Genomic DNA, 26723 nt, shown 5'->3' on the forward strand with positions numbered 1-26723 from the left:
CTGCGGTCGGCTATGGGGCGGGGCCCTGCGGTCGGCTATGGGGCGGTGCCCTGCGGTCGGCTATGGGGCGGTGCCCTGCGGTCGGCTGCGGGGCGGGGTCCTGTGGTCGACTACGGGGTGGGGTCATGTGGTCGGCTGCTGGGCGGGGTCCCGTGGTCGTCTGCAGGGCAGGGCCTGTGGTCGGCTCCTGCTGTGGGGCGGGGCCCTGCGGTCGGCTGTGGGGCGGGGCCCTGCGGTCCGCTATGGGGCGGGGCCCTGCGGTCGGCTATGGGGCGTGGTCGGCTGTGGGGCGGGGTCATGTGGTCGGCTGCGGGGCGGGGCCCCGTGGTCGGCTGCGGGGCGGGGCCCCGTGGTCGGCTGCGGGGCGGGGCCCCGTGGTCGGCTGCGGGGCGGGGCCCCGTGGTCGGCTGCTGCTGTGGGGCGGGGCCCTGTGGTCGGCTGCTGGGTGGGGCCCTGCCGTCGGCTATGGGGCGGCGCCCTGCGGCCGGCTATGGGGCGGGGCCCTGTGGTCGGCTATGGGGCGTGGTCGGCTGTGGGGCGGGGTCGTGTGGTCGGCTGCGGGGCGGGGCCCCGTGGTCGGCTGCTGCTGTGGGGCGGGGCCCTGTGGTCGGCTGCTGGGCGGGTGCCCTGCGGTCGGCTATGGGGCGGCGCCCTGTGGTTGGCTGCTGCTGCGGGGCGGGGCCCTTTGCTCAGTGTTCCAGGGTGAGTCTCTGTGACAGCTTTTGGTGGGCCGTGGCTCTTGGAGAGATAACAATTGTTGTGATTATTCCAAGATGGTCGTGGTCGAATGATGAATACAGTATACTGCTTTGATTTCTCAGACATGGGTTCAAATTCAGAAGACAATTATCGTGTTCAGGATTCAAATTCAAAGCTGGTCTAAATTGAGCTAGTTTCTGGAAAATACCATGTTGCAATCTGTCGATTCAAAACCCATCTGGCTCATTAATGCCATTTTAGTGGATTATCACCCCTGCCTGCTTTCAACGTCCATGTGGTGATGATAGGCTCTCTTCTTCAGTTTGCCTTTTTTTGTCATGGTCACGCCTCTCATTTGGTCTTCAATTCAACCCTCAAATGAGTCTGATGTTGCATGGTTGCTGGATCACAGAGCAAGCTGACTTGGTACAATCACATCCCAAACTAGCAACTGCTTCATGGACAAAACTGATGTTCAGGTCCCCTTTGGGAGTGTAAACAGACTCATGTTGGCTGAATGTGTGTTTGAGCACACCACGGCAACACATCACCTGTCCATCATGAGCTGGAAACGAGTTAAAGTATTATAATGCAATGGTGCGATAATACAGGTTTGAAAATATTGTAAGTCATCAGATTTGTATCGAAGACCGTTGCAATATTTTACTGACGCCAATGTGATGGTTGACCATGGGTGGACATAAGGTCAAATCTCCCACCTGGACGATCACCAATTTAGCGACAGATCGTCGTTGGAGACCTACGTCGTCTGTTAGGAAAGCTGATCAGATCTTTTCTTTGTTTTCTGATGCACAGAAACTCCAATGACACCTGTTGCTGACCGTAATTTCCCCGTTTAAAAAGGGTTGGGACCGAACGTCAGCCTTGGGGAAAGGTTCCACACATTTACAACCTCATAATGAGGGTTTTTCATGCCAATTCCCAACGGCTGAGTTTGACTCTCTTCCTGGTTATAATTCCCAATTCCGAACCGCGCACAGGCCGACATGACAATGGTGAGAAACAGGTTTATTATAAATAATGAAAAAGAGTGATGGGAAGAATAGGGCAAGGCACACACACATGGTAATAGCTCTCTATAAAATTTTCCCCACATCCATGATGTCTCGACTGCTCATGCAATAACTTAGTCACACCACAAAGATTCAGATTTCGATAGTCGATAGGTCACAAGACACAATAAAAACCTTGTCCCCATGCGATGCCTGTGTGCGGTTGGTTGTGGCTGAATGACACACACATACACACACACACACACACACACACACACACACACACACACACACACACACACACACACACACACACACACACACACACACACACACACACACACACACACACACACACACACACACACACACACACGCGCGTGTCTGGCGTGCCGCTTGTGCAAGACATAACTTTTCTTCTCTCATTTGTCTGCTGTGTCCAACTTGGGCTCTGCAGGACATCTTTTAATTGTTCGCTCAACTCTCCAAACGAACTCTAACTGAGCTGAGCTCCTCACTCTGTGCCATCCCCACTGAACTCTCTTGCTGGGGCTTGCAGAGCTGGTGAAATGATTCATTAAAAGAGACAGATTACAGAGGGAACAATTTAAAGGATTAATGAGGGGTGACCATTGGGAAGCTTTTCGATCCATTATGGTGGAGGGGATATGGTAATAGTTGTAATCTCCTCAACAAACACGTGCTCTCGTTTTCACGCACAAACCACCCAATTATGTGCATGTGTGCACGTTTATTAATAGCATAACTAGCCTATTAAAACCAGTTACCCACCATCACCATTCCTGTGACAGCATAATCCCCCTCGAGCATCACATCGGGATTGCACTTGATGAAGAACAAAACGACCAGTGTGTTGGATGGAAGATCATTTAATGAATGCTCATCTTGTGTACGTCAATATGAAGATTGTATGTTTTATTCCCTTCGGGTTGTCATTGCATTTTCATATATATGTGTCACGCGTGCTTTCAGAATGGTTTAGCCTTTGCAGACATGTATGGGATTTAAAAATATAGAATTGGGATGAGCTATTTCGGTGGTCATGCAGGCACGGATAATTATTCATGTGCTTTGTTTGAAGGTTTTCTCTTCTTTTTTTAACATGGTTATTAACTTTGCTATTCAGGTGAAGATGGTTCTGGGAAGACAACATTGGTAGCTCGACTTAATGGCACCACCGAAGCACATAAGGGCCGTGGGCTGGAGTATCGCTACTTGAACGTGCACGATGAAGACAGGGATGGTAAGATGCTCACGTAAATACCAGAAATTTTTGCTGCTATAAATTCACTGCACATCAGCTCCTTGAAATTTACCTTGTGCTTGGAAGCAACAGACCTCTTTAAGGGTTTTCATGAATAATTTGAGTGTGTGTCATATCAACCTTTGTCAGCCTTATTTTATTGCATTACTGTGCCAATAGTTTGATTTTCGATGAGAGTTTGCAATGAAAATTCAGGATTGTGTCTCGCCCGGCGCTCCCCGGGCGGAGCGGCGCTCGATATACCGGTACGAGCCCACCGATGATACTGACGGCGTTTACTTTTTTTTCTTTTCTGTGCAGAACGTACGTGCTGCAGCGTGTGGGTGATGGATGGAGATCCTTTCCACCACAACTTGCTGCGCTTTGCGCTCACGTCTGGTAACATGCATTCTTCACTTGTTTTGCTTGTCGCTGACTTGGCGAGGCCGTGGCAAATTCCAGAGGCGCTGGATCGCTGGAGCACCGTGCTGCAGGATTACATCCACACTTTAAATATTTCCTCTGAAGAGAGGAAGGACATGGAGAACAAACGTGAGTATGTCAAGGATGTGCTCATGTTGGATTCGTACTTGATTTGTAAGGTAAAAGCACAAACTTGATGAAACTCAAATCTCAGGTGAATGCCCATCTTTAAGTACCATAGTGTAAATGTGGTTCATTCACATCAATGTGATATTTGTTTTTGGGGGAGCTTCTCTTTCCATTTGATATCCGCAGTCATAAAAGAGTACCAGAGTTACATTGAGCCAGGAGGTGACGCGGGTCCCAGAGGTGGGCCTGGCTCACAGGGCGTAGAGCTTGACGAGTTTGAGCTGGCACCTCTAGACGATGACACCCTCACCTGCAACCTGGGAGTGCCTATCGTGGTTGTGTGCACTAAGGTAACTCAAAATGGCTGTTTCAGAATTTACGCCATAATTACATATGCAGAACACCACATCCGATCAGCATGAAAAATTGAGGGTCATCTCGGGATAAAATGGTCCACAGAAAAAAAATTAATGACGTCATCTGTCATGTGATTCGGTAGCCATATTGTTTAAAAATAAATATAAAAAATCTTCTCTGAAGTGGCTGAACAGATGGAGGCTAAACTTTTCACGTATGACCGCCTGTCCATGAGGAACAAAAGGTTCACCCGTATGATATCATAGGTCACATGGTTTGGCAGCCATATTGGATTTATCCTAAAACCTGTAAAAATGCACCACTCAAAAGAAGTCCTGGTGAGGGTCTGAAATGTCTGATTGCTCTTTTTCTTGTTGGCCTTTATTTTGATCACCTTGCAAAAAAAACTTCCAAAAACAGGTGCGAATAGAAGATGTCATTCACCAAATTGAAACGGCCAATACAGCCTCAACAATTGCAAAGAAGGCAAAAATACAAGATGAAATATCAACAGATATATATATATATATATATATATATATATATATATATATATATATATATCTGGAAGAAAGACAAAATTATGGAAATATTAAAATATATATATATATATATATATATATATATATATATATATATATATATATATATATATATATATATTTGTTGGACAGATTGGGCATAGACAAAGAAGGTCACTGGAATGGCTAAGAAGAGGTCAGCTGAATTGGAACTGAGAACGAATCACAATAAATGCCAAGACCAAGGACATGACACAAATGGCTTTAAGAAGATTGTGGGACTGAGTCAATCAAACAGGTTTAGATTCTGCAAGGTAGAAACAGAAAGCACGAGTCACCTCATATCGCGATGTTAGAAACTCATGTTGGAGCAGCTGTACACAACAAGGCACAACAAGGTACTGAGAGTAATCCACCAGCAATCTGCAAAAATTTCAAATTCCCAGTCCCAGAAGCCTCATGGAAACATGAACCAAAGGCAATTGTTGAAAACAAGGATATAATGCTCACCTATGACCTGATGATCCCATCGAGCGTGAACATAGAAAAGCATTGCAAATGGATATCGCTCTTCGATACAAAAAAGAAAAGAAGGCATTCGTAATTGAGGTTTCCAGTACCCAGTGATTTTTGTCCAAACACAGAAATCAAGAAAATGACCAAATTTCATCAAAACCTGATAAATGAAGTGAAAATATCCTGGAAGCTGAAGAGCACAAAAATTGCACCAGCGATGATTGGAGCAACGGGAATAATAAAGAAGAACCTTACCAAAAAGCAATCCATGGGATCCTACAAACAATCCATGGGAACATTACCACAAACAAACTACAGTTGGAGGCTGTCAGTAGCTTGCTGATGCTCCTGAAAAGAGCCCTCGGGACAAAACGATGAGAACGACACAATTTCATAACTTGGTCCATGAACCACGATCTTTCACCGAACCGAAGGTGGATACTTCGAGTCCTGGGAGGACTCCATTCCACCTTATGAAACACAAATTATGGAGATGATAACCAAATGCACACATGTGCATGCACACACATCTGATAATTCTGTAAATTATATAAATTTCACAGCATCCTATATTCAACTTGATTTACCATGTAAACCTCAAAACATGGTTCGCTTGCCTAAAGTAAGAACCTTCACCTCTCAGTAATTGACTGGTTTCCTGACCGCTTGGATCATCAGCTGGGCACCGTTCTTCCTCGAGGTTTCGATCCTTTCAGCCCAAAACCTTTCCAAATAGCGGATCCACAACTTTGGTCACAGATCCACATCAGTAGGTCTTCCCCTCTTTGAACACACACCTGTGCCTGTAGTGTCGTTGAAACAAAATGCTCCAATTGGTTGGTTTGGATATTTGTTATAAACGTTTTTGTTTTACATTTGTGTACATCCACATTGTGGCACCCAGAGGCAGTAATTTCCTGGTAATTGCAAACATTATTGGTTTGGAATGCAACTTTAAATCCAGGCTAGCCACCCACATTTTCCCTCTCATCAAATTATTTGGATTTGAATGCAATAAATAAACAAACAAACACACAAGTGACGTTGTAATGAACAATCACCCCTAAGTTGTGCAACGATACCTGTTCGTGCAAGTCGGTTAGTTAGTAGTTCAGATTAAACGGTTATCTGCAGGGTGTGAAACTATTAACGGGGATTGGTTAGTTAATTCCACTCCATCATACACGAAACTCTCTTCACTCACATTTGTATTTTTGCAGAATGTTTGGGTGTGAACCAACTTTCATTTAGTTGAAACGAGTGGAACATTTGCCTAAAACCATCGCGGGGAGTTGGCGGTGGTTGTTTATTATGTAGTTGTACAACATATCGAGCATCAGACGTGTTTGTTTCATTTTGCCCTTTTCCTCCAACCAGAGTGACGCGCTGAGCATGCTGGAGAAAGAATATGATTACCGAGAAGAACACTTTGACATCATCCAGTTCCATGTTCGCACCTTTTGCCTAAGATGTACCCTTCATTGGCATCACACTTTGTGATTGGATTAAGTGTTTTCTTTTTTTCTGGCAGGGATAGATACAAACCTGCCTGCAAATGCTTTTTGCCCTATCCCGTCGTATCGTTTCCTTCCTCAAGTTACCCTGACTGTGGCAAGTGTGGTCTCGTAGAACCCTTGGAAGAGTAAATACATCATGAAAATTGGGAAACAAACATCTGGTTCTGGATTTTATTTTTTGTTATCGGTGATGTTCTTTTAAAATGCTCTCTCTTCTCTGAAGTTGCCCCACCTTCACCCTCCTTTCTTTCATTTTTTTTTTTGGGGGGGGGGTGTCTTTGCATCTGAGTTCCACAGTCTTTTTTTACTTTAAAAATTTTTTTTGCCTGCTTGTAAAATCTTTTGTTCAGTCCAATAGGTTGGTTGGGCACTTACCTTTGAGCTGTCCAATCTAGGTTTGATTCCCAAACTGACTATAGACTTTGGGATTGGTGCGTCGCAGATGCACTGAGAATTGGATCACAAGGTGCGCCGTCCCTCAAATGGGCATTAAACTGGGTATCCCTACTTGCATTCATTGGTGGATGTCGAAGATCCCATGCTGTCTTTAGCAAAGAGTAGGTGAGTTACCCCTGGCACCCTGGATCAAATGACAACATCCTGCCCAAATTGGCTTGATCGAACATCAGAAAGATTCGTGAAGGACTTGGGCCAAACTCCCCCCACCCCCCTCCCCCATGGTCAACTCCACAAAATGTGGGATTAATTGCACACACACAGTCGTCGTCGTCGTAGTAGTAGTCGCAGCAGCAGTAGTTGTCGCCGTCATGATGTAAAAGCTAAGCTTTGTTTAATTTTAGATTTCCCCAACCCCCATGCCCTCTCACCAAATAATTTATTTTCCACAGAGAATTTCTCAACGTGTTTTACACATTAAATGTACAAGATTTCAGAAAAATAGGAAATTTGAAACTGGATTGCCACTTAAATTCCCCTGAAACTGAATCACTTTACTAATAAGAGGCTTTAGGGACCACGTGCTTCCTTCTTGTGTTGTCTTGCGCTTGTGTTATCTCTGGTGTCTTTCCACAACTCTTATGCAGGATCATGGCATGGACTTGATGGATAGACTGACTATTTGCAATCTCCCACCTTGTAAAGGGTTCCCATAAGCGTGTACAAGTACACCATCTCTTGGTTAATGTGTCCTTAAGAGGGCATTCCTTAACACCATCCAGATGGTGCTGCTCTCGTGTACACATCCATCAAGGAAGACAGGAACGTTCAGCTGCTCTACAAATACCTAGTGCACAGACTGTATGGTTTTCCTTTTGGGACACCTGCACAGGTGGTGGAGAAGGAGTCTATCTTTATGTGAGTACTTCCCTGCCTTTAATACTCATCTTCCCCTCTTTTAACAGGTGTTTCCTTGTATTCCTGCCGAGTCGATGCTCTTGGGAGAGCTGCGTAGTTGTGATGTGAAAGGAGTATGGAATGCCAGCATTTATGGGACTAAAAGTGAAAGCACGACGGCATTTCCAACGAAGCGAATGCATGTGGATGATGAAATGTAAAAGGGGTTTTGCCGACAGCAAATGGACAGATCACTTTGAGAGGATTGGATGATGGAGATTGTGTAGTTTGTAAAATAGAACAAACTTGTTTTATATGTTCACTCAACAGCGAGCTGAACGATCACAGCTTAAAAGCAACTCGTTGTGTGTTGGTGTGTTGAGTCCTTTGCTCCAAAATCCATTCCAAGGCAGCGCACACCCGAGACGATTATGGTGTGGACTGTTGATGACATCAGCAGAAGCATGTTGTAGTTGGTGTTACTACCTGAGCATGTATCTCATAATTCTAGGATTCCAGGCTCGTATTGAATGTATTCTTTCTGTTTGTTTGTCCCTTGACTACAAATACCATATAAAATCCACTTGTATCTCATAATGTTCCTTTCTGGTTTATATGTATCAGCTCTTCCATGAAGCTTGCATTACTGAATATGGCTGAAGCTTTCTTATTCACACGACTTGGATTAATTGTTCGATGAATGGTTAAAGTGCTCTGTGGACTAAGATTTAATAGCCATGTTGTTCCACATTGTGTGCACCTTACAACTAACCAAGTCTTCTTCTTTTTAAAATTTTATTTGGGCATGGCTGTGCTGCTGATGCAGTGCCCTTTGTGGGTTCAGGCAGGAATTTGGAATTTGTCCAAGGTGCTGGTGATAGCTTGCCTACTCTTCATGAAGGAACTGCCAAAGTGACAAGTGTCGTGTATCCTTTTAAGACTGCAAGGGGTGCACATGTGGTGATGAATTTTGATGTTCCATTTAGACCGGCTGGGTGGGACAACAAGAAGAAGATGGCCATCCTGCACGAGAGCCTGCAGTCGGTGAAATTGGACGATCGGTATGAGGAGGTCATTGTCCAGCCGTCCATCAGGAAAGTATGACTGGAGTTGGATTCGTTTTTGTTTTACTTGTGACTGCCTCGACGTCAAAGGTTGCAGACTCGAGCCGATTACATTCCTGTGCACGCTATACACGGGTGGGCTATGGAAGGAGTGGAATGTTCGTGATATTAGTTATGGCAGCACCGAGTATGCGGTTTCGATAACTTTAATGTAATTTTAACAATGTTTGTACATGCAGCGTCAGATTAATCAGTTTGAACCAGTTTTCTTGCCTCAGTTGGTCCAGGAGAAAGAAGTGACGTCGGAAGATGAGCAAACGTTCCTTTCAAGGCAACAGGTACATGTGCACCTGTGTACGTTACACATATTCACGGCGTTTGTTGGAAGGATCCTTCACCGGAATCCCACTCCCTGCGATTGAATCCCCGACGGATTTCTACCACGATCACGTGTGATAAATTTCCACGGATTCTGCGTTTTTCTGAATATCTGAGTCTTTTCCGAGATTCATGTAGAATCGCAAAAAAGTGATTGCTTGTTGTCATTCATATACAGCATGTGGCTGTGGGTTAGCATCAATTCTTGCATGGGTGTGGAGGTGCCGCTGATGCAGTGCCACCTATAGGTTAGTGCAGGGAATTTTTCCTGGGTACCAACAACAGCTCGCGTACTCTTTGCAAAGGACACCATGGGATCTATAAGGTCCAACAACCAATGCTAGCACATGGGACACCCAGTTTAACATCAATCTGAAGGACCGCGCACACATTGATGCATCCTCAGGTGATCGCTGATTTGTTGAAAGGAAGTCATTTTGCCACGAGTTAGCTGTTTAGTATTTGCTGTCATTTGTTTGCAGCCATTGTGTCAATTGCGAGATGTGCTTTTGTCGAGCGTGAGCACCAGGGAATGGAAAAGGAAATGTGTGGATACTAAAATAGAAGGTGCTCTTGTGGGGAGGCATGTGTGGAAGACTGATAATGCTGGTATATTGTTTGCTTTATGAATTGTTGTCCAGGTATGGAAGCTGTGGAAAACGGGTGTATCGATGATCACTTGAAGATGCTAAAATGTGAAGAATAGAGAATGAAAAAAAACTAAAAAAAACTCCGGAAGATCAACGCAACCAATTACAAACTTCACAACTGATCAAAGATTATTTAATTTTGTATGCTCAACAATAGAAATAAAAATACTGTACATGTAACCCAAATATTCCTATTTAATAAGGCCTACGTTTTTACAATGAAAAGATTGAAACCTCCACGTCGGAATTTTTACCTTTATGGGTAAATTTTTAATTTTTATAAATTTAAATTTAAACAAGTCTGAAGACGTCAATGGTTCACGAGCAGTATTTGACAATGTAGATTGTTTCAGAAGTCAAGGATGAGACAATGTGATAATTTTTGACCAAGTTATAAAAATGATCAACATGATGTGGTACGAGTGACAGGTTATTAGCTGCAAAATGTCGAAAACCCGGTTTCGTTCAACAACTTTCAAAATTTGACCTTTGCATAACCTTTGAAGGTCACAAAACAATGTTGTGGACATTAAAATAAGGAAACGGGATACGTGCTATAGCTTATTGGAGTTAGTTCGTCGAAGAAGGTCGAAAACCCGGTTCGATTCCCACAACTTTGAAAATCTGATCTTTGTGACCATTCAAGGTCAAAGGTCAAGGATTATGACCTTTGGTGCAAAACTTCCTCTGGAACACTCCAGGAACAATATAGGCTATATGGCATTTCGCACTCCTCGGATTATCCATACTTTGATGAAATCAGCGTAAAAACAAACTTGAAGGGGGCGCCGGGGCAAGGTGTTGGAGATAGAGCAAAATGGTTTCAAGACTTTGGGTGGGGAATGACCTCAAGATTATGCATAAAAAATATTGTCATCCTCGCTCTCAAAGTTTTGGCGGTCATATGATTTTATGTCAAATTTCGCAATTTTCTAAGTTTTTGACCTTGTGACCTTGACCTTGGGATGAAAATGAAAAATGGGACAACGACAAGTTTTAGATAATTCATTTTGCTATTCAAATACCGAAGAACCAATTCCATTCAGTCAATTCCCTCTGAGAAGATGGATTTTTAATCTGACTACCCCCTAAAAATGGCTATTTTTTTGGGCATGGCTCCACCCACAATGGGCGTAGCATGCTCTCATCCAGGAAAACGCAACTAGACATTGATATCGAACACATAACCAAGTTTCATCAAGATCGGATCAAAGTCCACGGAGTTATGCTTCGGACAGACACACAGATGTAACGAATATAGTGGTCACTGGCTGGTGCTCGTGAACCAATAATTTTTACCTTAAATATTTACCTCCGCCACTGAAGGTGGATGGAGGTTATGTTTTCACCACTGGCTGTTTGTTTGTTTGTGGGTATCTCTCAAAAAAGTTATGGACGGATTCTGACGAAACTTAGTGTACAGGTTGGGTGTGTGACAAGGCCATATTGATTCCATTTTGGTGAAGATCCAGATCCAGATCCGAGAACTCTTAAATTATTTCAGTGATTCTCTTCACCATTTGAGAGATTAAAAAAAAAAAATTGTATCTACAGTCGAGGCTCATGGAAGAGGACACAGCAGGACAAAAGGAACAGTTGAGAGAGGGGAAACACTGATGGCAGAGTTGAAGACTAAGATAGAGCCAGACTTGGACAAACAATGGGGGCAGGAGAGGATGCATGCGGTGGACAAGATTGATACAGAAGGAAACTTTCAGGAGGGAAAAACAGGAAATTTGGAAGGAGGAGGGATTGAGGTTTTGATGGGGGGGGTTAACGAGTATAGAAAAGATCATGATTTTGGATTGGTGACCATCTGATGTGGTGGTGAACAGCTGTCTTGAAGAACTGGAGGGAAGAATGAGATTGAAGTGAATGTGGAAGTTGGTTCCATAGGAGGAGAAAAAAGATGACAAAGATGTGGCCAAAACCGATATACGGCATGATATTTCAAAAAGTTGTGGACAGATTATGACAAAACTTGGTGGTTTATTTGGTTCGGTGACGAGTACATGCCGTTTAGATTTTGGTTAAGGTCCGGATGCAGATCCGGCCTATCGGTGGAATACAAAATGTAAACTGTTCAGCGTGGTGGAGTTATGCGCTATACCGAGTGCCGTTCTAGTTCCCTCTCCTTGTTACTTTTTTCAAACGCAAGCACTTTCATGCCTGAGCAGCGCATGGCGGAGCATTCCACCCGTGAAATGAAATGTGTTCCTTTGCCCCTTGCGTTTCAATGTTAGCTTGGCACACAGTGGGCAGGAATGTAAATCCCATGATGTTGCACATTTGGATAAATTTTTAATAAACTCACCTGGTCTGCTCTTTTGCTTTTGCAGGTAGTCATTTCCAAGCAACCTTCTGCGGCTTATCCTGGGGTAAGTTTCACCTTTAAACATGGCTCGGATTTGTGCATGACTTTCTTGAAAATCCGCTAATTTTTATGAATGAATAAATGGTGTGGTTATTGAGCGGGCAAAGGATAGAAAGTTGTCCATTGAAAGCATGTATGTGGGGAACAGGCAGATGTTGAGCAGTTGGATGAATTAATGGTTAAGAAATTTGGGGGAGAGAGAAGCCTGCAGGCAAGAGAAGTAGCTGCAGTAAGGGTTAACGGGAGGTAGAGAAATATAATGGGTATGGATAGAAGATGTCACGAGATGGCGGTGTACTGGCATCCTGAAGGCAAGAGGGAAGAGCGGCCTTGTACCGATTTTTGTCGAAGTGAGGAGAAAAGATAAACAAATGAGTATAGATGAGCATTAAGCCTAGATTTTGGAAGGTGTTAACTTGGAGGGGTTTACTGGAGGAACACGTGTATCTTGGATAGAGGGTTGAAAGAGTCGGGCAAGCAATAGCAGAAGGGGGAAAAAGTCTGCCAACCTATCTCAAATGAAAAGGTAGCGGGGCATGTGACTCAACAACCAGGTGTGAGACGCCAATGATGTCTATTTGGATTCAACAAAAGTCGAGGCGCTATTGAATAATGAAGAGCAGCACTTCAAGGTGTGGATAAAGGGTTTGTAGATGTTGAGAATTTGGTTTTGACGTGAGCTTGTACTTTCATTATAAAACGTTCAGAAAGGCTGAGCGTGTTATTAAGCTTTTAAGGCCCTTGTCAGGGGTGTTGAAGGATCTTGTCAATGTTGTTGAGATGCATTGTCTGGACAGGAAGTTGAATCGGTTGTGGGTAAATCCTTTGGCCTGTAAAGCTTTGCAGGAGAAGCTCTGAACAGCTTGCCAGTTGCTCTTGAGCTGTGTAAAAGTAACTTGTTTATCTGTGAGCACTTTTTCATAATTACTGATTCGATGATGATGGATTTTGGCAAAGTTTGGTGGTTTGTTGACATAATGCTGATCCTTAACATAGCTCCATGTGAAGAGTAGTAGTTGGGAGGACTAAGATTGTAACAATGAGAAATCCTCTCGCATCCACTTCATTTAAATAATGGCACATTTGTAATTTTCATCACTTGGAATCTGCAGTTATTTTTCTTCTTCTTCTTTCGTATGTTGCACATGACTGCAGGTAGCATTTGCTGGGGGCCCAGCTGTGCCACTGATGCATTGCCTCCTGTAGATTAGAACAGGAATTTGTAATTTGTTTCGGTAACCGCCGAATCTTTGAGAAGGACACTGAGATCTCTTAACATCCCCCAAATAATGCTGGCAAACAGAACGCCCAATTTAACGTCCATCCCAGGGATGGCACACTTTTTGATGCCGTTCTCGGCCTGTGAAATGCCAACCCGATATTTATGTGATTTCATCCCAAAGGTTCCAAGAGCTTGGGATAATGTTCCTTACATTTGCAATGGACTGTACATACATGTCATACCACCTCAATGGTGTCACCTCTGGTGAAAGGTGGTTGTATTGCTTGTATCGCTTTTTTGTAATTTGTTGTTTTGATGCATGCAGGAAATACCGGGAGCTCCAGGAAAAATATCCGCTCGTTCTGGGCCAATGAATGTGGCCAGCGTGTCTCCTCTACCCATAGGAAGCAAGAAGCTTGATTTGAGCAATGCCATTAAAGGCATGTCGCCGTTTGCTAGCTCAGGAGCAAGAAAGTGTTTCCAGTTTCTAGACTTTACCTGACTAAAGACTTCTTTGACAAGTCGCCATCTTCCCCGGGGGGGGGGGGCGAGAGGAGGGAAGGGGTGGGGGTGGAGTGTTTATCCTGTGTACTGCCAACATGTATGTAAAGCTTGGTGGAGATCAGGCCAGCCCTGTTTTTTTTCTTTCTTTCTTTTTTCTATGATTTTTTGGATGTACATGCACGCATTCATACAGAGAATTGCCTTATTACCTCCGTCACCAAAGATGGACCGTTTTGTTTGTCTGACTATTCGTCTGTGCGCAAGGACGAATTGATTTGATTTTGATGTAGATCTGGTCTATCAGTGGGACACAAAACGTAAACTGTTCAGCCTGGCGGATGTATGCGCTCTTCCAAGTGCCATTCTAGTTGAATATAGTTGGATTGTTAAGCTAAATTAGTGGTTCTCAAAGTGGTCCCTACCGCCCCCCAGTGGGCGCTGGGAACTTTCAGGGGGGTGCTCCAGACTCCACGAGTGGTTACTGGTATGGGGGCGCTGGCAATGATTTGGGGGCACTGGCGATTTAGAGGAGCAGCGGCGATTAGGAGCGCTCATTAGGCTTCCTGCAGTCTGAACAGGTTACCCGGCGCCATTCGGCAAATTGGCCATACAATGCCCGTTGCGGTCCTCCTCGTTTGCCTTGGCTCCGTCCAGAGAGAAATTAAAGACAGGCAATGGGACAGGTAGGCCTTTTTGTAAATAATGAACACATTTTAAAATGTATTTATTCTGAAAATCATTAAGTTCTTCAAGCATATTACAGACTCGTTTACCAACAATGCAAGTCTGTTTTTTTTTTTAATAGACACATGGTGTGAATACCATATACATGTGTTATGATCCGGCAGCGCAATTCCCAGCGAGGTGGGAGTACTGAGGCGGGGCGGAATTGTGTTTTAGGCGTGCGCTGTTGTAGCTACCATTGGAAATGTGAAGAAAATGTGAAGAAAAATGTTTTTTGACGCGCAGGGTGAAAATCGAAGCGTGCGCTGACTAGAAACCGGAAATATATAATTATTGTTTGGCCTTATCACTGGTGTTAGTCTTTCGACATCTTGGCGTATTGATTTTGTTATTCAAAAAAGCTTCACGTCCGGTCGGCTTCAAGATGTCGTCCTCAAAGAAAATGTGTCGTCAGTATTCCGTTGAATACATCAAGTATGGATTCATTCCATCCCTGACGAACACACAGTTACCGATGTGTTTGTTGTGTGGTATCACGCTGTCCAATGAAGCAATGAAACCATCTCGACTGAGCGAGCACCTGAGTAAAAAGCACAGTGATAAAGCTCGCGCAGAGGTCAGCTATTTCCAATCGCTGAGAGAGAAATTTGAGAAGCGATCCACGGTAACCACAATGTTCAAAGCCAGCCAAAAGCTCGTGGATAAAGGACTGGAAGCGTCGTATAAGCTGTCATTGCTCATCGCCAGATCTGGAAAACCGTATTCAATCTGCGAACAGTTGATCAAACCGGCTGTTGGGGAAGTGATAAAAACTGTTTTGGGCCAGGATCCGTATCCAGTTCTCTCGTCGATTGCGCTCAGCAATGATTCCGTGGCCAGGCGGATTGATGAAATGTCATCAGATGTAGAAGATAAGCTGTGTTGTGAGCGGAGAAGCACGCACTTCACCATCCAGCTGGATGAGTCCACTTTGCATGACACTGGAGCTCTGTGGCTCTGCTACGTTCGCTTCATCCGTGATCAGGAAATGGTGGAAGAATTGTCGTTTGCCTGCTCTCTCCACACCGATACAAAGGGTTCTTCCATCTTCCAAACGTTGGAGAAGTACTTTACTGATAAGAACATACCGATGGAGAACATTCTCACTTGCGTGACGGACGGGGCACCAGCGATGGTTGGCCGCCAGCGTGGTTTTATTGTGCTTCTGAAGAACCCGGTACCGTCCGTGTTCGCCATTCACTGTGTCGTGCACCGCCAGCATCTTGTAGCAAAATCTCTCAGCACCAGACTTCATACATCACTCCAAATAGTAATCAAAGCAGTGAATAAAATCAAGGTGTCGTCTCTGCATGATCGGCTGTTAAGTCAGCTTTGCCAGGAGAATGATGAACCACTCGAGAGGCTCTTGTTGCATACCGAAGTTCGATGGTTATCCAAAGGCAATTGTTTGACCAGTTTCCATGCCCTCTTCTCGACAGTGGTCGAGTTTCTGTCGGAAATTGATACAGAGTTATCGGAGAAAGTGAATGTGATTGAGCACGATGTGGCTTACCTCGCGGACGTATTCATTATACTGAATGATGTCAACAAACAACTCCAGGGTGACCATATGGCACTGATTAAAGCAAAGAAAGTGATCGGCGCGTTCGTAACCAAGGCGACTCTGCACAGGGAAACCCTCGGCCGCAGAGATATGTACCAATTTCCCTGGTTGGCAAAGGAAACTGCCGTTTCTGATGAAGAGCTGCTCGTTTATTGCAATCACCTTGAGAAGATTCGTGGAGCTATGGAGCAGCGTTTCAGAGACATGCTAGAACTGATGGTGCCAGCATGGGTGATCAACCCATTCAAATGTGACATTCGAGATGTGAAGCGCGAATTACAGGACGAAATTATCAACTTGTGGAATGATGATGAGGCGAAGGCAAGATTCTCGCAGCATGAATACGGCAAATTCTGGATTCTGGAGCGGGGCGAATACCCCGCAATGTGGACAGAGGCAGAACTGCTACTGATGGCGTTCCCCACATCATACCTCGTTGAAAGAGGGTTCAGCGCCGTGATGGTGCTGCTGACCAAGTATCGAAACCGCCTTGATATTACCAGGAGGGGCGATCTGCATCTCTACCTCACTGAGATGGAGCCAGACGTTCGTAATCTCGCAGCGAGTCACCAGGCCCACCCTTCACACTAACGGTATTTGGGCCTGTGATAACAGATTCCCAGTTTGCCTCACCTGGACCTATTCTGCTGAAACATTGTAGGTCGTGCAAAATAAAATAGAAATGTAAAGTAAAATATTATTCAGAGAATATTTGGCTTCTGTTATTTTTGCTTCCTATCTACATAAATTCGGACTATCCTATTGCCCACTGGGTGTCCGACCACAAACGATAGGACAAGGGGGCATTGAGCCGGTCCAAGAGGGCAGAAGGGGACAGTAGTCAAAAAAAGTTTGAGAACCACTGAGCTAAATTGTGTGTCCCTATTACCAAAGATATTGGAACATCACACCCAAAATCAAAATGAACCATCATCTCTTTCACGTTTCCTCTCGATGCGAAACTGTACTTGCTTTCTGAAGGTGTCTTATTGTGACATTTTGAACCACGCTGCACTACCAATACTACAGCGAGGGCCCTCCAACCTACCAGCATGATTGTGGAGCACCTTTCCATGCTGCCGTATCTGTTTGAAATTTGTGTGAGGACAACATTCAAATATACAGTCACTGGATCAGAGGCCTTTGTGGTTTTTATCCCCCGCCGTGTGGCGGAAGGGGGATATTGTCACCCGGGTTGTCCGGCTGTCCGTCCGTACGGACGTCAACATTTATAGCTGTGAGTGCGATAACTCATAAACTGTTCACCATATCGATTTGAAATTTGGGTCACACATGTACCACCTGAAAAGGAAGAACCCTATTGATTTTGGGCGTGGCCGGCCAGTCGGCCATCTTGGAAAAAATGTTTTTTCACCATATCGATTTGAGTCACACATGTACCACCTGAAAGGGAAGAACCCTATTGATTTTGGGCGTGGCCGGCCAGTCGGCCATCTTGGAAAAAATGTTTTTTCACCATATCGATTTGAGTCACACATGTACCACCTGAAAAGGAAGAACCCTATTGATTTTGGGTGTGGCCAGATCCAAGATGGCCGACTGGGGTGGCCATCTTGAAAAAAATGTTTTTTGTAATAAATGAAAAACCGCTTATCTGATGAAATTATTTTTGGTTACTATGTTCCTCACCCCTGGGGAACTTTTATGAGATGATTACAAAATGGTGTCTTGTTTCCAATTCACCTCCCTCATTATCTGGAATATGTATGATCTTTTTCATTCAATCGTGGGGGATTCCCCATCTCTGATGGTATATTTTTTGAGGAGGAATGCCTTATGGCACCTTACAATGCAAATTTTGGGCATTCTTGGATTCCAGAAATTTGATGTTATTACACAACTCAAAAGGGTCCACATGCATGCATACCCAACAAATTTTGAGCCCCTACCATTCCCTTCAAACCTCCTGTATCGTTCTCACTTTATTCCACTTCCTATCCTTCCTTCCCCTTTTCCCCTATCCCTCATCCTACTCTTTGCCTTCGTTGCCCTCTCTTATTGCTCTTTCTCATTATTTTTCACAACTTTCACTGTCCTCTCTTCCTAATGCATTCGTAATGCATAGGTTGGTCTTGAGTAGGTTATCGAGGCAGGTGTGTTAATTTAATTAGTTATTGGTTGTCTTTTAACTTGTTTCCTTGTTTGTTGCCCTCCTTTCAGGTAGCCCAAGCAATGAAGGAGTACTTGCAAACTTTTTCAACAGCCTGCTCACTAAGAAGGTTGGCAGTCCGGGTGGCTCTCCATCCCCCGGATCTTCTCCCAATGTTGTCATGAGGAAAGGTGTGTGTTTTGTTTCCAATGAGTGACATAATATTTAATATACTGTTTCTTAATGGGAAGGAGTGCCCCTTCTGCTCCCTGTTTGCATGCACATTTATAAAGGCAAAACACCACGTCTCTATATTGTGCTTTATGACACGAGGTTGGACATTAATTTGGTTAGAAGTTGAAGGGATTTCCCATGGGCCTGGATTCTACACTCGTACCCCTTCCCCCACCTTGTTTATGATTACGATTCCCTCCCATCTCTTGCCTGCAATAGACCCAGACCGTTCCACGTATCTAAAGTCCTTCAGGGTGTAATCTTGCAGGGGTCTATCTGCATAGCTTGCAGGCATACAACAGGCTGTTTATTGTGTTACTGATGCGCGGGTCCAAGTTGCGAGGGGCTTCCCGACCTATGACCCTGAAGCCGATGAGCCGCAGGTAACTCAGTGACACGAAGGGTTGCTAAACAACCACGAACGCTGTCTGAGACGATTCATTGAGGTAAGGTCCTCACGTCCAATTCCCGTGTTACCTTCCTAGCAATTTAATCTCCCCAGATAGGGAACCGTGCTCTCAACACCCCACCACTGTCAATCAAGAATGGCTGAGCGATGCCATAAGTGGGACGTTGGCTAATAACTGACCATAACGAAACTGTGGTGCAGAACTCCTGTCCACACACACACACACACACACACACACACACACACACACACACACACACACACACACACACACACACACACACACACACACACACACACACACACACACACACACACACACACACACACACACACACACACACACACACACACACACACACACTGTCTAACCAATGGAGAAAAAGACAATCGGGCAGGTTGGAAAGCGTTTATATAAGATTTGTAAAAGGACACATATTTACAGGTATAACAGTTATTTACAGAGCAAAAACAGTGTCACAAAGAAAGATCTTTCCCTGAAGCAAACAATATTGTTTAGACCAGTGTTTCTCAAGGTGGGGCACCCGCCCCACAGGTGGGGCTTGGCAATATTTTGATGGGACATGAGGATGCAGAATTAATGAATCAATATATGATCGCTTTCATATAGCTTTGCACTTTCAAATTTTCAAAAGTTTGAAGCTGCGACTGATGCCTCATAGCGTCATAACTAAAAACTGCTTCACCGCGCCCTTGTTAGCCAATCCGCCGGTAAGGCGTGCCCTTGATCAATTCAACGCTGTTACGTCACTATGACTCGCTTTTCGTCAAGGGGAATTGAAATGAAAGCGAGAGAAGAACCTTCAGAGTTTAGGCTTTATTCCATTTGATTGGAGCCGCTTCTACGGGCACACCAGGAAATACAAACGCAGCATGGAGTACAAGCAGTAAGGTACACACGCGCAACTAATCACCGCAAAATAAATCAGTATTATATATCAATCAGTGTTCTCACCATTCAATGAGCACCAAGTGAGCCGGCGACATACAATGGCAATGCCCCAGGGACAAAACCCCGCGGCCGAGCCGACCCTCAGCTTTATCTCTTCTGTGCTCGAGCCGGGCATCATGTGATCACACGTCACGACCTTCCATTCACCACAGGAATTCCTTATATGTAGTATATACTGTTGTGTCTCCAATCATGGTGGGGCGTACGATTTTTTTTTTTTTTGAAAATCAGTGGGGCGTGGGACAAAAAAGTTTGAGAAACACTGGTTTAGACATTGTGTGTGAACAGTGGATAGGAGTTCTGCACCACAGTTTTGTTAGGGCATCTCTACCGAGATGACCTAATAAAGCCGGACCAAATGTCCGTAGGTCCGTCCGAACGTTAGCAATTTTTCTTTCCGATCTTGATGAAACTTAGTATGTGGGTAGAGGTCGATGAGTGTTGCACAACGATATAACTTTTGTCCGGGTTCAAGGTCAGGGTCGAGGTCATGTAAGTTATAAAAATCGCCATTTTCAAAACCTATCATCTGCCATTCTACAAGATATTCGGCAACTGTTTATTGATTATGATAGTAAGAAATATTATCTTGTATCTAACCGGACAGATTTTTGAATTTCCGTCCCGTTTGGCCGCCACATAACCTGGAAGATGGTCAAAACACCTCCCGGTACAAAGAAAACTTTTTTTACTTCCGATCTTGATGAAATTTGGTATGTGGGTAGAGGTCGATGAGTGATACCCAACGACATTTTTTTTTCCCGGATTCGAGGTCAGGGTGAAGGTCACGAAAGTTGTGAAAGTTGACATTTTCAAAACCTATCTAGTCTGTCATTTTAGGAGATATCTGGCAACGGTTCATCGATAATTATGATAGTAAAAAACATTATAGAGATGACCGTCACCCCCGCACGGGGGTAATTTTTATGGTCAATTATTTGCAAACGTCCCACTTATGGTGTCGCTCGTCCGTTCTTGATTGACAGTTGTGGGGCGTTGAGAGCATGTTCCCTCTCTGGGAGGCTTTATTATGAGAATATTGAGAAGACAAATTAAGAATTTGGTCAAAGGGTCAAAGGTACCATTTAGCATACGGAGGGAGAAGAAGAAGAAGAAGAAGAAGAAGAAGAAGTCCAAATACAAAGTGGAAGGACTTTGCATTTTCACTTGCTTCCTAGTTTCAATTGAATTATATTCTTCAACACTACATTGGGTAAGGTGTTTTATGAGCTCTCTCTCGTAAGCCCGTACCCTCCCCCCTCTACCCACCCCACACACTGGGAGATTGAGTTTTGCAATCACTTCTGTATATCCCTGTCTGGGCCGTAACTTTTTTTTCTTTTTTTCGAACCAATTGAGCTTTTGTCATCAAATTTTTAACAAAGCTTTATTATGAGAAGATGGAGAAGCTAAATTAATAATTTGGTGCATAGGTCAGTGTCTCATAAAATTGTCCATTTTTATCAAATAGGCCTGAAACTTTTATAATTGGCAGATTGGGTCACAAAATTGGTTCACCAATCAAAAGCTAGAAGCCAATTGTTTTTTTTTTTTGTTTTTTTTTTTGTTTTCATAGATCAAAAGGTCTCAGGTCAAGGTTGCATAAAATCATCAATTTTCATCTGATTGATTTGAAATTTGAACAGGGTTTGCATATTGGGTCACTGAAGCCTATTTTGAGGTGAAAAGGTCAAGGTCGTCTAAAAAATAATTTTTGTTGCTGTTTTCATCATGTTTTGCATATCGAAGAAGAAAGTAGAGAGAGGAGGAAGGGGTAGAGTGAGGGGGAGGAAGGGGGAGAACAGGGAGCGAGGAAGGGGGAGCTATGGCGGGAGAGTGATTGGTTGGAGGTGGGGGGGTAGAGGGGTGGTGAGTGATACTCATGATGGGGGAGTTTTATTATCTCCTAATATTCTCTTAAATGCCAATTTTGTATTTTATTTTCAAAAACGACAACAGCTGTGATAAAACTCATTTACACTGCCGTCTACTGTCTCGCTATGGCTTACAAGCATCGGTTTCGTCCATCCATCCATTCCTTCCTTCCATCGTTCCCTCCATCCATCGGTTGATCAGGAATGGCAGGCTTGGCACCGCACGACACCATGGGGCGCAACACAGGCAAGTGGTCGATCAATGTATTTTTGATTGTGTTTTTCAGAGGGACAGTTTGGGTACTTTTGCTGTATATCGCCATGGTTTACAAACTAACATCCAAGCAGCTTGAAGTGCACTCGCCAAGTGGCTTAAGCACTCGAGCAAGGACTCCAACGAAACGGTTTATGAGGAACGGCAAGCGATTAGCGATCGCCGTTGGTTCAAATTATACACCTCCCGGATAAATCCAGAATGCCAATCAATGTCCGAATTGGACAAATGAACATTTTAATTTAATTTTATTTATTTCAACAGTCGGAATTGCTACTAAGGTGAATTCTGCAGTTTATATTTTGGAATTTGGCTCGGATTAAGAGATTCCAGAGGTTATCGCATGTGTGGAAATGAAATAAAGCCACAAACGCTCGTGTCTTCAGGCGTTTATAAGCATTGCGATGTATCCAGCAATTTGTAGGGATGATGAGGCATTCAATGATATAAGTGAGGAAAGTGGGAAAAAAAAACGTTATCGTCAAGAAACCATTGCAGCCTGTTCGAAGTCGAGGCATTGTCGAGCAGACCAAAAAAAAAAATGGTGAATTGAGACCCCAGTGACCCCAGGGACAGTGAGGTGACCAAGGATGATGTCTTGATAAAAGATAATTAAATAATGCCATTAATTATCTTTAGAATGGGGGTTTAAATTAACCCAAACATCAAATTTTCATTCATACACTCCCTTGGAATTTCCTTAGTATGCATGCAAAGTTTCAGGCCGCTCGGTTTCATGGTTTTGGAGTTATGGAGGTGACACACTGGCATACACTCTGACATTTATTATTGTAGATATGGCTCCAGAAGGGATTATGAATAAATATATATAATTTTAAATACATCTGCTGTATTGTCATCTTGGGCACCGGTGCAGTATGTGCCTTCCTTCAGGTTATTACTCATTTTTCTCATTAGTTCTATAATTTTATTCTGGAAGTAAAGCCTGGTGTTGGCTGAACGGTAAACGCGTATGGCTTAAGATCTTGGCGTCCTGAGTTTGAGCCCCTGTTATGCCGTTAAGATAACACCATGTGGGTTGACTCGGCCTGTCATCCTTCCGAGGTTGGCAAAATGAGTACCAGTATGCTAGGAAGAATGAGCCGTTCGAGGATCCTGCGTCGGAGTGGTGACCCGTCCAGATTGTGCCCCGGGGCCAATGGAAAACAGCCTTCCTGGCCCAGTTGTACACCTGCTGCAGCTATTAAACATGCGTCACCATATTGCATTTTCATTCTGCGATGGATTTCACTGGGATTCACATCCTTCCCAATAAATGGATGACAGAACGTTTTTCCTCCCTGGTGCATGCTTCTAAGGGAGCCGCCATCTTGGAACTGCACTACTGACGTCATACGCTCAATGTTGCCAGATCTAAAACAGGCAAAACATGACTCTTACCCTTAGATATAACATATGTCTACAACTACACGCATTACATTCTCAAATTTATATCGCCATTTTAAGGTTACTTATTGACTGCCCCCCATCTATTAACACTGCTTCAATCACGCTAAGCTTCCGCATTTTCTTTTTAACAATCTTTGAAAATTTTTAAAATTAAAATTGAAGTATATACTTGAACACTGCAAGGGACATTGTGTTCTATGACCTCTCTAGTTTTCATCATTGTCAATGAATTTTTCATTGCTGACATGGGGACATCATCTTCCCACTGCCATGGCTGTTAGTTTTTAGACGCGAAGTACCATCTTCCCGCCAACGGATTCGATTCAGCCAATCACTCTTCGACTGTTCCGTGGCCACATCAGAAGTTTCTTTTTTAGGGTGGTGAAGCATTTCTTCTGCAAAGCTGCTTTGGGGAAAATATTCAGGTGTGGGAGGGCAAGTGGGGTTGCGAGGGTTGGGGACTCCAAAGTATGATGTCACAGTGTAAAAATTGCAGGTTGGCTCAGCATAATCAGGTGAGGTGGTTCGTTACCAGTAACAGTGCAACGTGGTTGTGGGAGGGGTGCGAGTGAACAGCAGGTGGCATAAAACTTGATACAAGCCACAGAAGCTGCTTGATGGTTGGTGATCAAAAACTGTTCAAACATTGCCATGTTATCCTGATAGGATTGTGCACAAGTAACACACTTCTCTGAGTTTTCTCGTCTGGCTTCGATTCCCGATCTGACAAATTGTCAGTTTGGTGCTTCTTGGGCAAGATCTTCCATCACAAAGTGTGCCTTACCTCGGGTGCACGTGAAGCCAGGTGTCACATCTGCTAGCATTAGTTGGTGGACATTAAATATCTCTTAGTGTCTTTTGACGAAGAGCGTTTTGGGCAGCGAATACAGCTTTGAGTCTTCTTGGGGTACATCTGGATTTGGGGATTTTCTCCCATTCTTCCTTGCAGATTTGCTCAAGCTCTGTCAAGTTGGATGGAGTTTCAGTGAACATCAATCTTCAAGTCTTTCCAGAGATTCTCAATGGGGTTCAAGTCTGGGCTTTAGCTGGGCCACTCAAGGTCTTCCACGTTCTTGTTCTGAAGCCATTCCAGTGTTGCTTTGACTGTATGCTTGGAGTCATTGTCCTGTTGGAATGTTAAGCTTTGCCGCAGTCTAAGGTCTTTTGCACTCTGAAACAGGTTCTCCTCAAGGATTTACCTGTATTTGGCTCCATTCATTTGTTCCCTCAAGCCTTGCAAGTCTCCCAGTCGCTGAAGCTGAAGAGCATCCCCATAGCATGATGCTGCCACCACCATCCTTCATGGTTGGGATAGTGTTAGATGGTTGTGCTCGGTTTCCACAAGATGCAGTGCTTTGCATTCAGGCCAAAGCGTTCAATTTTCGTCTCATCGGACCACAGAATCTTTTACCTCATGCTCTCGGAGTCTTTCACGGATCCTTTTTGCAAACTTCAGGCATGCTGTGGTGCTTTTTTTTTTTTCTCAGGAGAGGCTTCCATCTGGCAACTCTCCCATTTTGCCTAAATTTGTGAAGTGCTGCAGAGACTGTCTGTCTTTTTCTGGCAGGTTCTCCCATCTCAGCCAAGGAACTTTGTAGTTCTGTCAGAGTGGTCATTCGGTTCTTGGTCGCATCCATGACCAAGATCCTTCTTGGCAAAATTTCTAAAATCATGTTTATCCCTCGCCGCGTGGCGGAAGGGGGATATTGTTGTCACCCAGGTCGTCCGGCTGTCCGTCCGGCCGTCAACACTTATAGCTGTGAGTGCGATAACTCAAACTGTTCGCCATATCGATTTTAAATTTTGGTCACACATGTACCACCTGAAAAGGAAGAACCCTATTGATTTGGGGCATGGCCGGATCCAAGATGGCCGACTGGGGTGGCCATCTTGAATTTTTTTTTTTTTTTTTGTATACCTTGGTCGAGGCTCATATGAGAGCTAACACACAACTCACAGCAAGGAGGCATGAGACAAGAGGGGTGGGAGTGGAAGGGAGAAAACAGTGGGGAACAGACACATTAGGTGAACTGTGGAAGGGAGAGGGATGGGGATGGGACGGGGAACATGGCGAAGAGAAGATGGACATTTCAGGGACTTTCAGGAAGGAAAGCAGGAGAAATGAAGGAAGAGGGCTTGGGTGGATTATCGGGGGTAGAAAAGATCGAGGATTTGGATGGGGGAAGATAAGAGGTGGTGGTGAACAGCTGTTTTGAAAGCCTGGAGGGAAGAATGGGAAAGAATAGTGAGGAAGTTTATTCCAAAGGCGGGAAAAAAAGAGGAATGAAAGAGTGAAGATGAGCAGTGATTCGTGATTTTGGTAGTTTTACCAGAAGGGGGTTGTTGGCGGACCTTGAGCGCCCTGTGGAAATATGGTGGGGACAAATCGCAGAGAGAGCAGGTGGGGCAAGGCTGGAGAGGAGTCTGTAGAAGACAGAAAGACCACCGACCAAACCTGCGGTGATTGAGTGAGAGGCCCAAAGACTCAGCTTCATTGCGGGAGATGCCGATGATCTTAAATGCCCTGGTTTCGACAGCGTGAAGCCGAGAAAGGTGGGAGGCAGGAGCACCAGCCCAGAGGGGAGAGCAGTACTCCATCAGGCTACGGACAAAAGCTTTGTAAGTGGTCAGGAGCTCAAGAGGGCCGAGGAAGGACTTAGCACGACAGAGGATTCCCAGTCGGCGACTGGCTTTTGAGGCGAGGTTGGAAATGTGACTTTCCCAGGAAAGGTCATGGCAGATAGTGAGTCCTAGAAGCTTGAAAGAAAAGACTTCTTCCAGAGGATTGTTGAGAAAGTGGATGGGGGGGTTTTGTAAACGGTCCTTTCGAAGAGACATAGTGAGAGTGTGAGATTTGTCTGGATTGAAAGACATGTTCCACGTGTTGGACCAGTTTGTGATTTTATCCAGATCTGCAGTGAGCGAAGAAGCTGCTGCTTGCCGGTCTGAGGGATGACAGATGGTACGGCAGAGGGTGGAGTCGTCGGCAAAGAGAAATAGAGGATTTTTCAGAGAGTCGGAGAGATCATTGATGAAAACCAGAAAAAGAACAGGGCCCAGAACGCTACCTTGAGGAACTCCAGCCTGCACAGGAAGAGGGGATGAAAGAACTCCATTTAGGGCCACACGTTGACTGCGACAGGAGAGGAAGTCTGCGAGCCATGAGTGGAGATGGCCTTGAATACCATGGGAAGAGAGTTTGGTGAGTAGGGCAGGGTGCCAGACTGT

The 26723-nt window shown here is 44.5% G+C and overlaps 2 protein-coding genes across 3 annotated transcripts in view; both read left to right on the plus strand.

Moving 5' to 3' along the window:
- Nucleotides 1-26723, plus strand: part of LOC147023929 (cytoplasmic dynein 1 light intermediate chain 2-like) — a 32014-nt gene that overhangs the window by 766 nt on the left and 4525 nt on the right. For both annotated transcript variants that reach the window (XM_085889941.1, XM_085889942.1), the window contains exons 3-12: nucleotides 2860-2976; nucleotides 3298-3528; nucleotides 3715-3878; nucleotides 6300-6393; nucleotides 7618-7753; nucleotides 8719-8830; nucleotides 9075-9134; nucleotides 12164-12202; nucleotides 13746-13864; nucleotides 18397-18512. In XM_085889941.1, the coding sequence (XP_085746067.1) occupies nucleotides 2860-2976; nucleotides 3298-3528; nucleotides 3715-3878; nucleotides 6300-6393; nucleotides 7618-7753; nucleotides 8719-8830; nucleotides 9075-9134; nucleotides 12164-12202; nucleotides 13746-13864; nucleotides 18397-18512 (1188 nt within the window). The remainder of the gene's footprint in view (nucleotides 1-2859; nucleotides 2977-3297; nucleotides 3529-3714; nucleotides 3879-6299; nucleotides 6394-7617; nucleotides 7754-8718; nucleotides 8831-9074; nucleotides 9135-12163; nucleotides 12203-13745; nucleotides 13865-18396; nucleotides 18513-26723) is intronic.
- Nucleotides 13982-18390, plus strand: LOC147023930 (protein FAM200C-like). Its single transcript, XM_085889940.1, has one exon. The coding sequence runs from the start codon at nucleotides 15033-15035 to the stop codon at nucleotides 16800-16802; it is 1770 nt and encodes a 589-aa protein (XP_085746066.1). The 5' UTR covers nucleotides 13982-15032; the 3' UTR covers nucleotides 16803-18390.

This window comes from Eptatretus burgeri, chromosome 7 (genome assembly GCF_056783735.1).
Source record: "Eptatretus burgeri isolate ZD-2024b chromosome 7, Ebu_testis_v1, whole genome shotgun sequence".
Lineage (NCBI taxonomy): Eukaryota > Metazoa > Chordata > Myxini > Myxiniformes > Myxinidae > Eptatretus > Eptatretus burgeri.